Genomic DNA, 14,739 nt, shown 5'->3' on the forward strand with positions numbered 1-14,739 from the left:
TTATCGAAGCGCAGGGCCCCCCAAAGCGCAGTGCCTGGGACGGTCGCCCCGATTCGCCATACCCAAGGGACGGCTCTGCACGTAACAGCCCATTAATATACTGCAAGTAAATTTACGATAATGAGAAAATAAAGAGAACATAAGAACAAAAGAACGGCCATACTGGGTCAGACCAACAGTCTGTCTAGCCCAGTATCCTGTCTTCCAACAGTGCCCAGTGCTGGGAGCTCCAGAGGCAATGAACAGGACAGGCAATCAAAAAGTGATCCATCCTCTGTCGCCCATTCCCAGCTTCTGGCAAACAGAGGCTAGGTCAGGGTGCGCAAACTACAGCCCGCGGGCTGCGTCCAACACATCAGAAGTTTTAATCCAGCCCTCGAGCTCCAGCCAGGGAGCGGTGTCGGTGGCTTTCCACACGGCTCCCGGAAGCAGCAGTATGTCCCTGCTCCAGCTCCTATGCATAGGGTCAGCCAGAGGGCTAGGCACACTGCCCTCGCCCCAAGCGCCGCTCCCTGCAGCTCCCATTGGCTGCGGTTGCTGGCCAAGGGGAGCTGCGGGGGGTGGCTCTTGGGGTGGGGGCAGTATGCGAAGCCCTCTGGCAGCCCCTACACATCCACGCAGGAGCCGGAGTGGGGCATGCTGCTGCTTCAGAGAGCTGCAGGAGTGTCTGGCCACGCCTCCACAAAGGAGCCAAGGGAGGACATGCCGCTGCTTCTGGGAGCTGCTTGAGGTAAGCACCAACCAGAGCCTGCACCCCTAATTCCCCCTCCCCATGCCCCAAGCCCCTGCCACAGCCCTGATCCCCCTCCTGCCCTCTGAACCCCTCGGTCCCAGCCCAGGGCACCCTCCTCCACTCCAAATCCCTCATCCCCAACCCCACCCCAGAGCCTGCACCCCCAGCCTGAGCCCTCAACCCCCCAGTCCCCAATTTCGTGAGCATTCATGGCCCACCATATAATTTCTGTACCCAGACACCATCCCTGCCCATCCTGGCTAATAACCATTGATGGACCACCTATCCTCCAGAAATTTATCTAGAGGCAGAAATGAAGCCTGACGGAGTGGACGCACAGACATAAACAAGTGGGATGTGAGCAAACAGGTAAAAGGAGGGGAAGTGGGGTATGTAAAACGAGGGATCTGTAGAAAGAGCCGCTCAGCCACGCTAGCTTCGCACAGTGACACCCCCAAACCCTGTTCAGATCATCTTCTCCCTCTCCCGCATGTCGGTCTCCCGGCTTCTTTTCAATTCGCAAGAGGCAGAAGCTGCAAAGTCTGGCTCAGGATACGGATCGTGCCAAGGGCCTTTGAACCGGGGTGGGGCTGATCTGAGCCCGTCTCTAACTGAAACACGTTGCAAATTCCTGCTCCCCCTAAGAGGCCGGAGACTTGCGGGGCTGCCTCCAGGGAGGCGCCGTAGCCCGGAATCCCCCTTCCCTGCCTGCGGGAGCGAACCGGACTTCGCCCCGCCCAGGGCCGGATCGCCGGGCGGCGCAGAGCGGCCAGACCGGGCCAGCATGTGGGCCGCGCTCCGGAGCGGCGCCGAGCGGACCTCGCCGCGGGGCAGCCGGGGTCGCGTCTGGGCCCTGAGCCTGGGGGTGGCGGCCGCGCTGCTCCTGCTCGGCTTCCTCATCGGTACTGTGCTAAGCAGCGGGCTCGCCAGCCTGGGCGGCTCTGCTTTCCCGGCCCGGGGCGAGCTCGGGGCCAGGCGGTGGGGAGGGGAGGAGGGCTCTGGCTGGGATAAAGGGGTGGGGGCCCACTCAGGGAGTGAGCCCCTTTAGATCGGGTGAGGTTTGTTTGCGCTTCTCTAGGCCAGTGGTTTTCAAACTTTTTTTTCTGGCGACCCAGTTGAAGAAAATGGTTGATGATGCCCCGCTGGGCATGAGGGGTTTGGGGTGCGGGGGGTGAGGGCTGCGGGGTGGGGCTGGGAATGAGGGTTCAGGGTGTGAGAGGGGGCTCAGGGCTGGGGCAGGGGGTTGGGGTACGGGAGGGGGTCAGGGCTCTGGGCTGGGGGTGCAGGCTCTCGGGTGGGGCCGGGGATGAGGAGTTTGGGGTGCAGGAAGGGGCTTCGGGCTTGAGGGGGGGCTCATGGCTGGAGCAGTGGGGTTGGGACATGGGCTTACCTCTGGTGGCTCCTGGTCAGCAGTGCAGCCTGGGTGCAGAGGCAGGCTTCCCACCTGTCCTGGCACCGCGGACTGCGCTGCGTCCCGGAAGCAGCCAGCAGCAGGTCCGGCTCCTAGGTGGAGGTACACAAGTGGCCCTGCACGGTTCTCCCCCAACAGGCACCGTCCCCCCAGCTGCCATTGACCGATTCCTGGCCATTGGGAGTGTGGAGCCAGTGCTCAGGGCAGGGATAGTGCGCAGAGCCTCATGGCCCTCCTGCCCAGGAGCCGGACCTGCTGCTGGCCACTTCTGTGGCACAGCGCGGTGTCAGAACAGGTAGGGACTAGCCTGCCTTAGCTGGGCAGCACCATCATCGGGACTTCTAACGGCTCAGTCAGTGGTGCTGACCAGAGCCTCTGCGACCCAATGCCTTACATTCCACGACCCAGTACTGGGTTGCGACCCGCAGTTTGAAAACCACTGCTCTAGGAGAGCAAGCCTGCTCCACTTTGCTATCGCTCACTGCGGGGGTAAAGTGCCCTGTATAACACCCTGGACCGGGGCAGCCGGATCAGCCCCTGATTCGCAGCAACTGAGCTCACAAGCAAGCACTTGGGGGGGGGGGGGAAATTGGTGTTTAACCGGAGAGTTTTAGGTGTGATTGTTTTACACATTTACTGGGGAGAGGAATAGCAGAGACAGGGCCAGAACAAAAGACAGAAGAGAGACACACACTGAAAGAATGAGAGAGACACACTGAAACAAAGAGCCCCAGATGAATAGCCACAGACTGGCTGGGAGAGAGCACTCGCTTTTTCCCTTGGAGGGAGGTTTTTCTTTTAACTCCTCATCTTCCCTACCACTGAACTGAGCATTTTCCATCGGAAACTTCCATTTCCCCCCAGTTCCACAGGTTAAAAGGGAGCAGTAATGGAAAAAGGTATAAGAAAAGGCCCCAAAAGCCCTACCTTTAATCTTGGGGGAGTGTCTTTGTCGTTTATTCATGGTTTGTGTCCCTAGAAAGCCTTAGCTGAATTATTTTCAGAAATATCAGAAGCAAAACAATCATTACAACAGTTAACTTTTGTTTAAGGAGACATTATAATAACAGATGTTTCATAGGACAGACGTTTGGAGTATGCAGAGACCAAAGTCACAGAGATTTACATGTCACTCCATGAATTTGCAACCCACGTCCTTTGCTTCTGTGTGTCTTTCTAAAGATGTTGTCTTTCTGCTGAGATGAATTGAACCAACATGCACTAAGGTGATTAGTCATTTGGTGGCCTGGTGCTTATTGGACAGTAGATGGAACTCTTCAAAATCCACAGTCAAGTAGGGTTGCATTCCGGCTGTCTTATCTATCCAGGCTATAAGCTCTTACTTTGTGTTGGCTCAATGTCTCGCACATCAGACTTTGATCTTGGTTGGGTCCTCTAAACACTCGTGTAATAAAATCAACAATAAAAGGCATGATAAAACCTTGATGTGATACTGAAGGATATTGTCATGGGCCATAGAAATAATGTTTTCTTAGTGCTCTTATCATTGTGTTTTGCAGGCTGGTTTACAAAACCTACTGATGAGGTAACAGCCACTAATTCTCATGAAAAGGTGAAGAAGGCATTTATGGCTGAAATGAAAGCTGAAAACATCAAGCAGTTTCTATAGTAAGTGAAGTCTGTACTTACCTATCCACAACATTCATCTGTGATCAACTAGTACAATGACTAGGTTTGTGAACAGACTTTGGGTTATAGCCTGTGTCTAAAATACCCATGTGAGTCATATTTGACAGTGGAGCCCATCACAGGTCCTCCTGTTGCTTCTTAATTTCTGTGGAAAACAGTGGTCCCTTTATAGAGAGCAAGGACCAATGATTTCAGAGTGGTCAGACCCTCACTCTGTGCTTCTCTGGTGTGGTAATCAATTTAAGAGGACTCAGAGGTCAAGGCTGTCACCCCATCACAGCCCAGCCTTCCCCACTGCAGCCAGGTTCCATTTGCAGGGGAGTGTTCACCGTGCATCAATTTTCAGGCAATGCTCTGACTTCAAAGGGAGATATACAAGTGGATCGGGGACCTAAATCAGGAGTGACTCCACTGAAATTAGCGGAGTTACACCAGTGTAAATGGGAGGAGAACCAGGCAGCAGGTCCTTGCCTTCCAGACTATTTGCAGGTTAGCCCCTCCTACCTGTCTGCTCTTGTCTCCTACTCACATTTGCTATGTCCAATCACATGTCCTTTTTATTTTCGTCTGCCACTCTTACTCTGGCGACGCCTTCCATGTGGACCCTATGTCTGGAATCTCCTTTCTGACATGCCTTTAAGATCTACTCCTTTGTGATGCGAATAATTTATATGGGAATCTGGAGATGGGGTAGATACCAGCTGGTCAATTTAAAATCTGACCAATTACTGCAAAATATATCTGTGGTTCTCACGCCTTCAAGTTCCTTCTTAAGGATACATTTAATCCAAAAGGCTTATTCCACTCACCCATCCCAAAGCATGTTAACTAGGAGGGTAGGCTCAGATCGTCTGTGGTATTTAGGCTCTTAGCTCCCACTGATTTCAGATTTGAGGATCTGGTCCATAATGTTTTAAATAATCTTGTCCTTGTTTTAAAGCCCAGCTGGAAGGCTGTTAGCATCTCCTGAAAATTCAGACAATGATACAAGGGGGTGGGGGGAGCATAGATTTAAAAAAAAACATAGTAGTCCTTAATTTCCATAATTTATTCTAGAAACTTTAATTAGGGAAAAGTTGAGACACATTTAGTAATGTATATGATGTGGTTGGGTAAATTTATTAGTAGTCTCTTAATGGAGTCCAGCATTTGTTAGAAGCTACTATTAATTCCAGTCAGGAACAGACCAGAGACCTCTGTTTATTGCTAGTAATTAACTTTCAGTGTAAAAAAGTATCAGTGATTTAGGGATTCTGCCTTACATATAACTCCCAACCTTTTAAAAAACACATGGTTGTGCCTGGGTGGAAATGTTCTTAGAAAAACAATCTCACTGGATGAGATCATGGCAAATCCACTGATTTAATGTTAAATGCATTTGCCACAAACCATTGCAATTATTAAATTACCCTGGACTAAATAAGCTCAGGCTAAAGGCCCAGGATTGTATCGGAAATAAAATTTTAACCCAGGATTTGGTTATTACCAAAGTAAGATGGTTGCTAAACATTCTTGCGGTGGGATTGCTTTATGCCATCAGAACTCCCTGTCTCTATGCCTAACATTGCTGCCTCAGCTTTTGAAACAAAGGCAGCTCTGAGGTCGGCTACGGCAGGAACACAACAGTAATACTGAACAGCAGATTGGTGCAGGAAATGAACCCAACATCCAATAAAAACAGCAAAGGGAATATAAGGATGGAGAATTCAATTACTGTGTTTGAAATGGATCATAGCCAGGAGGATCCTGGGAGTTAAACGTTCCCAACTCTAATGAAAAATGCCACTCTCTCTTTAATGACCACAAATGGTCCGAGCCTCAGTTCTGCATGTCACCTCCACCAGAACAGTCTCCCCCACACCATGTTAGGACATGGGCTTAATATTAACTCAGGGAATATTGGGTTATCCACAGACATTCTTTGTAAAAGTAGAGGAACACAGGTCTTCCAGAGTGCTCACTTTGCCAGCTCTGTTCTCATTGATCTAAGAAGCAAGGGTCAAAGTTGTTCTCAATCATACCTCTGTAGTTCACATAATATTGCATGACTGAGTCATATAGTGACTCTAGGGCTTGGCTAGTAACTGCTCTCTGTAAAAGTTGCATTGCCTGATCTTCACCAGAGTGCTAGAGTATCAGGAATTCTCCCCAGGTTAGGGCTCATATGCCACTGTACACAAGGGTGCCCTAAATGTGGCAGATGGAATGTACTTACACATACATAATCTAGTATTTTCAAAAAGCAATATCAGTGTAATGAAAAAAGTAAGTATTTAATTAAGTGATGTAAAACAAAGGAAGCACTAGATACATATGCACATTGGTAGGCAGCCTCCCAGACTACCATATTTTTGTAAAGGTTAAATAAACACTACATTTAATTCAGATGTTACATCGGTAACATTTGCAAGACAGGAGGAAAAGCTACAGTCCTTTCAGTTTAGTGGACTGATCTGAGGTCTCATGTCCTTTGTCTGCATCCAAAAAAAAGCTTAAGGCAGGCAGCATGACACTATCTTCAAAGGCAGTGAGGAGAGCAGAACTGTTTGAACTGGTTACTTAGGGTAAAAATGTCTGAAGTGCCTAAGTCTCTTAGAACTTAAAGTCCCATTTTCAAAAATGACTTAGGTTCCTAACTTTCACTGAAAGTTAATTGGAGTTAGGCTCCTAAGGACCAGATTTTTAAAGGTATTTAAGCCCCTAAAAGTCCAGACAGGATTTTCAAAAGTGCCTAGACACCTAATTCCAGTGAAATCAGTGGGAGGTAGACATCTAGGTGCTTTTGAAAGGCATGTATGTGCATCTTTAGGTGCCTAAAGACCTTCAATATTTTGGCCTCAGTCATTTGAAAATGGAACTGTTTGTGAATCACTATCAAGCTGATAGTGATTTCTTCAAATGGATTTGTTATAAATACTGGCCAAATAAATATCTGGATACTTGTATCACCCCCCTCACCATAGTATCGGAGTGCCTCACAAACAGTAGATGAGTTTGTACCCACAGCCCCACTGTGAGCTATGGAAGTGTTTTTCCCATTATACAGATAGAAAACTGAGGTTAAGTGACTTGCCCAAGCTCATATAGGAAGTCTGTAGCAGAGCTAATGTCTCTTTCCAGTGCCCTAACCACAAAGCCATCCTTCCTCAATCGTCTCCATAAATAATATTTCAGAACTATGGTTGTTCACAACCTTTTTTCAGACTGTTCATTCTGTCTATTCGCTGTTCATTATTCATGATATGCAATGGGTCAGCTAGGTCACAAGGTACTGTTTTTTTAATCTCTGATTGGATGACTGAATCTTTTAAAAGAGGCAAATAGCAATAATCAACTTACAGGGTAAATTTTTTTTGGACAAATAAACTTTTGTGCCAAAATTCATTAAGACTTGGGAAGAACATCATGAATATTGCATATCATATGGCCCCCTGAACAGTAGCAAATCAAATATAGAGATCAGATTTTCAATAAATTAGTAAATCAGTGTTTCTTCAGTGTTTGGCTGTAGTACAGGGGAATAATAATAATATCTAGTTCTTATCAGTAGATCTCCAAGTGCTTTACAAAGGAGGTCAATATCATTATCGCTGTTTTAGAGAGATGGTGAAACTGAGTCACAGAGTGGTGAAGGCCTCATCCAGCAGGCCAATGGTAGAGCTGGGAATAGAACCCAGGTCTCCTGAATTTCAATGCAGTGATCTATTCACTAGGCAACACAGCAGGGGGCAGTAGTAGTAGTTGAGAGGAAATTGAATTCTTTGATGTCTATGTTTATAAAACTAACTTAAAACCATAGGTACAGGGATGACAGAGTAGCTGGTTTATTCTGGGTAGTTCTGATGGCTTTTTATATGTTTTAAAATGTACTTGTTTCCAGTTAAATCAAGGTTGCTTCTAATTACAAAGTCCAGTTCCTAGTATTGACTGCTAATAAATGCCCATTTCTTTTCCCCAGTAATTTTACACAGCATCCTCATCTCGCAGGCACAGATGAGAACCTGCGCTTTGCACAGCAAATCCAAGGCCAGTGGAAGGAATTTGGATTGGATTCGGTTGAGCTGGCTCACTATGATGTCCTGTTGTCCTACCCTAATAAAACGAATCCCAACTACATCTCAATTATTGATGAGCATGGAAATGAGGTAAAGAAGACATCAGGTTTTGCAACTCATATTTGTCTACACAGGGAAGTTAGTTTAGATCAGAGTAGGATGTGAATTTAAAGTGGAATAGTTAATCCTTATTAACTCACTCTGTGGATGCTCTTTTTCTGGATTGGGAGTGATTTCTTTTGAATTATCTTAGTCCATTGAAGGATTAAGTGGATTAAGATAAGATTAAGATAATTCAGAATAAGAGTGTCCACATAGATAATTAATCAGGATTAGCTCCCCATGTAGACAAACCCTAAGAGGAAAAACTCACTTTCATATACTTTGGGATAAGAAACTGTGGGTTTGGGGAGGGGAAATTCTATCCTCCACTCTGCCAGTGTTTTACTGTATGAAAATCATGTTGGGCCCAAACCAAAGATCATTGAAGTCAGTGGTAAGAGACTGTCACTGACTTCACCAGGCTTTGGACCAAGACTGAGACCTTAATCTTTTTGTACCTTAATTTCCCCTACTGTATATTGGGGATGATAACGCTTGCCCATATTTGTAGAATGTATTGAGATCTATGGATGGAAGAAGTATTACATAAATGCTGCTTATTACTGTTTTATTTTAAACTGCCATGCCAAATACAAGGAGAAAAGAAATTGTGACAGGTTTCAGAGTAGCAGCCGTGTTAGTCTGTATCTGCAAAAAGAACAGGAGTACTTGTGGCACCTTAGAGACTAACCAATTTATTTGAGCGTAAGCTTCCGTGAGCTACAGCTCACTTCATCGGATGCACAGAATGGAACATATAGCAAGAAGATATATATATATATACATGCAGAGAAGGTGGAATTATTATCCTGCGTATAATAGCTCATCTTAATTAATTAGCCTCTTACCGTTTGTATGGCAACTTCCACCTTCTCTGTATGTATATATATATCTTCTTGCTATATGTTCCATTCTGTGCATCCGATGAAGTGAGCTGTAGCTCACGGAAGCTTACGCTCAAATAAATTGGTTAGTCTCTAAGGTGCCACAAGTCCTCCTGTTCTTTTTTTTTTTTTTAAATTGTGTTCTGCTTCATTATTCACATACTTACAGTGGAGGTAATTGTGCTGTGTTCAAACTTTGTAGTTCTAAGGGTGGCAGTGTGTGTCTAGGGCTAGAGCGTGGACCTAAGGCTGTATCTACACAAGCAAAAACTGGATGTGTAGTTCACCACCAGTGCAGCTCCTTTGCTGGTGGAAGCTGTGGTGTATACAAACCTTAGCCCTTTTTACCACTGTGTTGTCTAACCCTGGGTTGCATGTTGTGCAAAGAGAGCCCCATGGGTGGGCCACTGGGCCTGTGCATATTTTATTGAGGCTCCATGCTCGTGCAGGGTCTACCGATTTAGTTCTCTTTGCAAGATCGGGGCTTAAGCCTGCAACCTGAAGCGCATGCCCAGTAGCTGGGCAGGAGGAACCCTGGGTTAGATAGCAGAACTAGATTAATCTAAACCATAACCATCTGAGAAATATGCTCGTTTGGACTGTGCCTCTTTCTAATATTATGTCTTCTTTTTCTTCTTTCACACTAGATCTTCAATACATCATTATTTGAGCCTCCCCCTCCAGGATATGAGACTGTTACAGATGTTGTGCCACCATACAGTGCCTTCTCAGCCCAAGGGGTACCAGAGGTAAAGAGTTTAGAACTCTGAAATTCCAGGCTCCCAGCCATACACTTGGGTTGCCAGTTTTGGTTGGACATATTCCTGGAGGTTTCATCACATGACATAATCTTAAAAGTTTAATCTTTAATTCCTGAAGACTCCTGGACAATGCTGGAGGGTTGGCAACCCTACCCTACACTTATACCATGAGACCACATCATCCCTAAAAAGTGTTAGCCCTTGTGTATTGGGAAAATTTTGAATTAGGAAATTATATTTTCCTGCTTAAATTTTGCCCTCTAGCTTCAGATGGAGATGTTCCTTTGACTCTCTTCCTAAAAAAAAGATGTTTAGTGTTGTTGGCTGCTATATTCCATCCCAGTGATCACTGTAAACTTAGTTTAATGTTTTCAATCTTGGGTAACTAGTCAGGATCCTAAATCCATATTTAAGTATCTAAATAAATAACACTTTTTTCAAAGGTGTTGTGTACCCACAGCTTCTATTGACATCAATAGAAATTCTGAGCTTCAGTATCTCAGAAGATGGTCATATAAACTTGCCATATAAATATAAGGGATCCTGGCCCCATTGAAGTCAATGGGAATTTGCCATTGACTTCAGTGGGGACAGGATTTCGTCCATGGAGAAACTTTGTAACTTATGGGCTTGTCTATTTTGGGAAAACATGTCATGTTAGAAATTGTGTTAACTGACGTGTTTTAATTAGCACAGTGTTAAACGCTACTTTGTCCTTAGTGTAGACAAGGACAGCCATATTTCAAAACAAGTTAGCTTAACCAGCAAGCACAGGTGACTAATATGTATTAAAATACCATGTGCTAGCTAGCACATGTTAAGATACATATTTTTCCTAAGGTAGACATGGAGGTAGATATTCAGAAGGTCAAGTGGCACATAGGTGCTTAACTCCCATTGAAATTCAATAAGAGATAAGTGCTTAAGTGTCCTTTATGCCTCTAAAAATCTACCCCACGGCCTCTCAGGGCAAATTTTTTTTACCATCATGTTAACTAAACAATATGAGTTTAATAACTTTTCTAACATGATGCATTTTACCAGTAGACATGCTCTATTATGAGCAACGAGTATTTAACTGGACCCCAAGTCCTTCAAAATACACTTGTATGAAACATTAGCTGGTGATGAAATGCTCGGTACTCATGGGTATCTGTGTGGTTATACTTTAATCAGCCACACAATCTATGGACCAGTTTCAGAGTAGCAGCCATGTGAGCTCACCTTACCTGATCACTCTTGTTACAGTGTGTATGGTAACACCCATTGTTTCATGTTCTCTGTGTATATAAAATCTCCCCACTGTATTTTCCACTGAATGCATCCGATGAAGTGAGCTGTAGCTCACGAAAGCTTATGCTCAAATACATTTGTTAGTCTCTAAAGTGCCACAAGTCCTCCTGTTCTTTTTACAATCTATGGAGTAATGCCGGGTGCCTTATTGCTGTGCTGCTTCTGAAAGTACCGACGTTTCTGTGAATGCTGCCACAGTGCTAACCCGGCAATATCTTGTGCCACTGTCACTGCCGTGTCATTCTTAGAAAGCTCCACATTTCCAGGAATGATGAAAAATCATTTGGCACTCATCATGGGCAAGATCCTTCATTTCTTATGCACCCAGAACTCCCACTGACGGTGGCTGGAGTATAAGGAATGCAGGATCAGACCCCACTGTGGTGTGGGAAGTTTTGGTTACAAAAAATTCTAGGTAAGCTATCCTTGTCTTAGGGTGAGTGGTTCCTTGAAGGCACTGACCATACCAAATGGATCTGGAAGTCATTGTGTATGAGGGAAATGTGCATACAGCACCAGCTCTTAGGGTAGTGTGTCATGCTGCCCTCTGCGTCCAGTCAGTTGTCCTGCCCTGCAGAAGAGGAGCTAGGGAAAGCTTTTTGTGTCTTTTCCCCCTCCTGCACACATGGGCACGCATCGGGCACAATCTGGCTCTTGTTAAATCCCAGTGCTTCTGTGTTAACGGACGTTTGCACTTTAGAACATTCCGTGGCGTATTAATTTGGGTACCTCCTGTTTTACAGAGGGTTCCAAAGGACAGAGGGTTCCTTGTAAAACTGGTCTGTAGAGCAGGAGCTTTCCTGTGTTATGTCCTTACCGCTCATTAGCGGGTTTAGTCAGCAATTCGTAAGATTAGAAAAGATTTATTCGTGCACAATACCTTTCTTGACTATTTAATTCAGGCTGTTAATTACTATTTTTTTGCAGTTTAGTAATAGGCTGCTCAAGTCCAGAAAATTAAAGGTATCCTGCTCACAGTTTGGTTTAATATTCAGAGGTAGCTGGAAAATCAGACCAGATAATGTCTATTCACCAGGGAATTTTCAGTTAATGAGATTTTGTAGAACTGCAGCAGGACATTTGGAGCATGGTGTATGGGCACATGCATGGATTATGACCTCCTGTCATAAAATAGTATCCTGAGAAAAACACTATGACTGTGTCATTCTATTTGGTCTCTGGTGAGCCACAATAAGTGATAGAAAGTAGGGGAACAATACAAATAGATCTGAAAGGCTGAAGCCTCCTTTTCGAAAAACTAATTAAAATTAAATACATGAATGTTATCTGAGAGAAAAGAATGATGCCTGAGAGACACCAGACTGTCTCTTCAAAGAATCGGATGCTAATTGTTCCTTACTCGTGATCACAGTGTTGGCAAAATCTTCATACTTCTAGCTAGTGCTATCAACAATAAACTATTCCAATGGGCTGCTCCATTACATATCAGAAACTTCCAGATGATGGGTTTTCTTTTTATACTAACTATACGCTTTTACCCTCCCCTCCATACAGTTAGTTTAGTGCTTGTGAGAAGTCCCAAGTCAGCAGACCTGGAAGCTTGAAGTCTTTAGTTTCTCCATACAACAGATACAGTACGGTCTACATCAGTGCCAACTGCCCCACCCTGTTGTTTATTATTAGTATAATCGTATGACGTAGGGGCCCCAAACACTATCAGGGCTCTGTTGTGCCAGGCACATAGTAAGAGACAGTCCCAATCCCAACGACGTTACAATCTAAGCAAACAAGGCAAACAGAGGGTGGCAGAAAGAAAGAATTATCCTCATTCACAGGTGGGGAACTGATACACAGAGGGGAGTGACTTGCCTGAGGGCAACCAGGAAGTCTGTGACTGTCAAGAATTAACAGGTTTGGTGAGTCCTAGTCCAGTGTCCCAACCACAAGACCATCCTTGCCTAGGCACAGTGGCCTTCCCATTAGTCTGAATACTATCACTAATAGTTTCTGTATCAATCATGGAACATTATGGAGTAGGCCCTCAAAGAATCAATCCTGAAGCACTTACATGAGAGGAAAGTGATCAGGAACAGTCAGCATGGATTCACCAAGGGAAGGTCATGCCTGACTAATCTAATCGCCTTCTATGATGAGATTACTGGTTCTGTGGATGAAGGGAAAGCAGTGGATGTATTGTTTCTTGACTTTAGCAAAGCTTTTGACACGGTCTCCCACAGTATTCTTGTCAGCAAGTTAAAGAAGTATGGGCTGGATGAATGCACTATAAGGTGGGTAGAAAGTTGGCTAGATTGTCGGGCTCAACGGGTAGTGATCAATGGCTCCATGTCTAGTTGGCAGCCGGTGTCAAGCAGAGTGCCCCAGGGGTCGGTCCTGGGGCCGGTTTTGTTCAATATCTTCATAAATGATCTGGAGGATGGTGTGGATTGCACTCTCAGCAAATTTGTGGATGATACTAAACTGGGAGGAGTGGTAGATACGCTGGAGGGCAGGGGTAGGATACAGAAGGACCTAGACAAATTGGAGGATTGGGCCAAAAGAAATCTGATGAGGTTCAATAAGGATAAGTGCAGGGTCCTGCACTTAGGACGGAAGAACCCAATGCACAGCTACAGACTAGGGACCGAATGGCTAGGCAGCAGTTCTGCGGAAAAGGACCTAGGGGTGACAGTGGACGAGAAGCTGGATATGAGCCAGCAGTGTGCCCTTGTTGCCAAGAAGGCCAGTGGCATTTTGGGATGTATAAGTAGGGGCATAGCGAGCAGATCGAGGAATGTGATCGTCCCTCTCTATTCGACATTGGTGAGGCCTCATCTGGAGTACTGTGTCCAGTTTTGGGCCCCACACTACAAGAAGGATGTAGATAAATTGGAGAGAATCCAGCGAAGGGCAACAAAAATGATTAGGGGTCTGGAACACATGACTTATGAGGAGAGGCTGAGGGAACTGGGATTGTTTAGTCTGCAGAAGAGAAGAATGAGGGGGGATTTGATAGCTGCTTTCAACTACCTGAGAGGTGGTTCCAGAGAGGATGGTTCTAGACTATTCTCAGTGGTGGAAGAGGACAGGACAAGGAGTAATGGTCTCAAGTTGCAGTGGGGGAGGTTTAGGTTGGATATTAGGAAAAACTTTTTGACTAGGAGGGTGGTGAAACACTGGAATGCGTTACCTAGGGAGGTGGTAGAATCTCCTTCCTTAGAAGTTTTTAAGGTCAGGCTTGACAAAGCCCTGGCTGGGATGATTTAATTGGGGATTGGTCCTGCTTTGAGCAGGGCGTTGGACTAGATGACCTCCTGAGGTCCCTTCCAACCCTGATATTCTATGATTTTATGTGGGCTCCTTTAGGAGGGGCAATGTAAGATATGATTGGTACAACTGCACAAGATACAGAGCCCCTTTTCACTTGTGAGTTATGTTTTAGCCAGGGATGACCACTCCATTATCAGCTCATTATATGTATGGGCCAAATCCTGCTTGCTGTACTTCCCTGACATGCTCTTGGGAGCGTGTTCAGATCATATTATTGAACTGAAGGAAAACTTGGGGTGACTGCCTTGTTTCAGATAGAATTCTGCCTTCTTTGGGTACAGTACGACCACCCCCATCAGGGCTGATGCATACCTACAGTACATAAAAATATTGTTGATGAGGAAATTTATGCTACTTGTGAATTTGGCCCCATGCACGCAGCAGAAGAAGAAGATGGCAACTTGCTCTTTGTGGGTATAAATGGGACCTCCGCCAGGAAGCAGAAGCTCATGCAGCTTGGAGCAGCACTCCCCCTAACCAACAAACGCAGGCAAGAACACATCATAGCTAGAGCCCTACCAAATTCATGGTCCGTTTTGGTCAATTTCACGGCCATAGGGTT

General features: G+C 45.5%; 1 protein-coding gene across 4 annotated transcripts in view; it reads left to right on the plus strand.

Moving 5' to 3' along the window:
- The first annotated feature begins 530 nt into the window (after positions 1 to 530).
- Positions 531 to 14,739, plus strand: part of LOC140908865 (glutamate carboxypeptidase 2) — a 55,534-nt gene continuing 41,325 nt past the window's right edge. For 2 of the 4 annotated variants that reach the window (XM_073336788.2, XM_073336814.1), the window contains exons 1-4: positions 1,335 to 1,635; positions 3,665 to 3,773; positions 7,753 to 7,939; positions 9,483 to 9,584. In XM_073336788.2, the coding sequence (XP_073192889.2) occupies positions 1,518 to 1,635; positions 3,665 to 3,773; positions 7,753 to 7,939; positions 9,483 to 9,584 (516 nt within the window). In that variant the 5' untranslated portion in view covers positions 1,335 to 1,517. Of the gene's footprint in view, positions 731 to 1,005; positions 1,103 to 1,334; positions 1,636 to 3,664; positions 3,774 to 7,752; positions 7,940 to 9,482; positions 9,585 to 14,739 lie in introns of those variants that run through there. The other 2 variants (XM_073336805.2, XM_078852247.1) reach the window with 2 other exon arrangements.

The sequence above is a fragment of the Lepidochelys kempii genome, chromosome 1 (assembly GCF_965140285.1).
Source record: "Lepidochelys kempii isolate rLepKem1 chromosome 1, rLepKem1.hap1, whole genome shotgun sequence".
Taxonomy (NCBI): Eukaryota; Metazoa; Chordata; order Testudines; family Cheloniidae; genus Lepidochelys; species Lepidochelys kempii.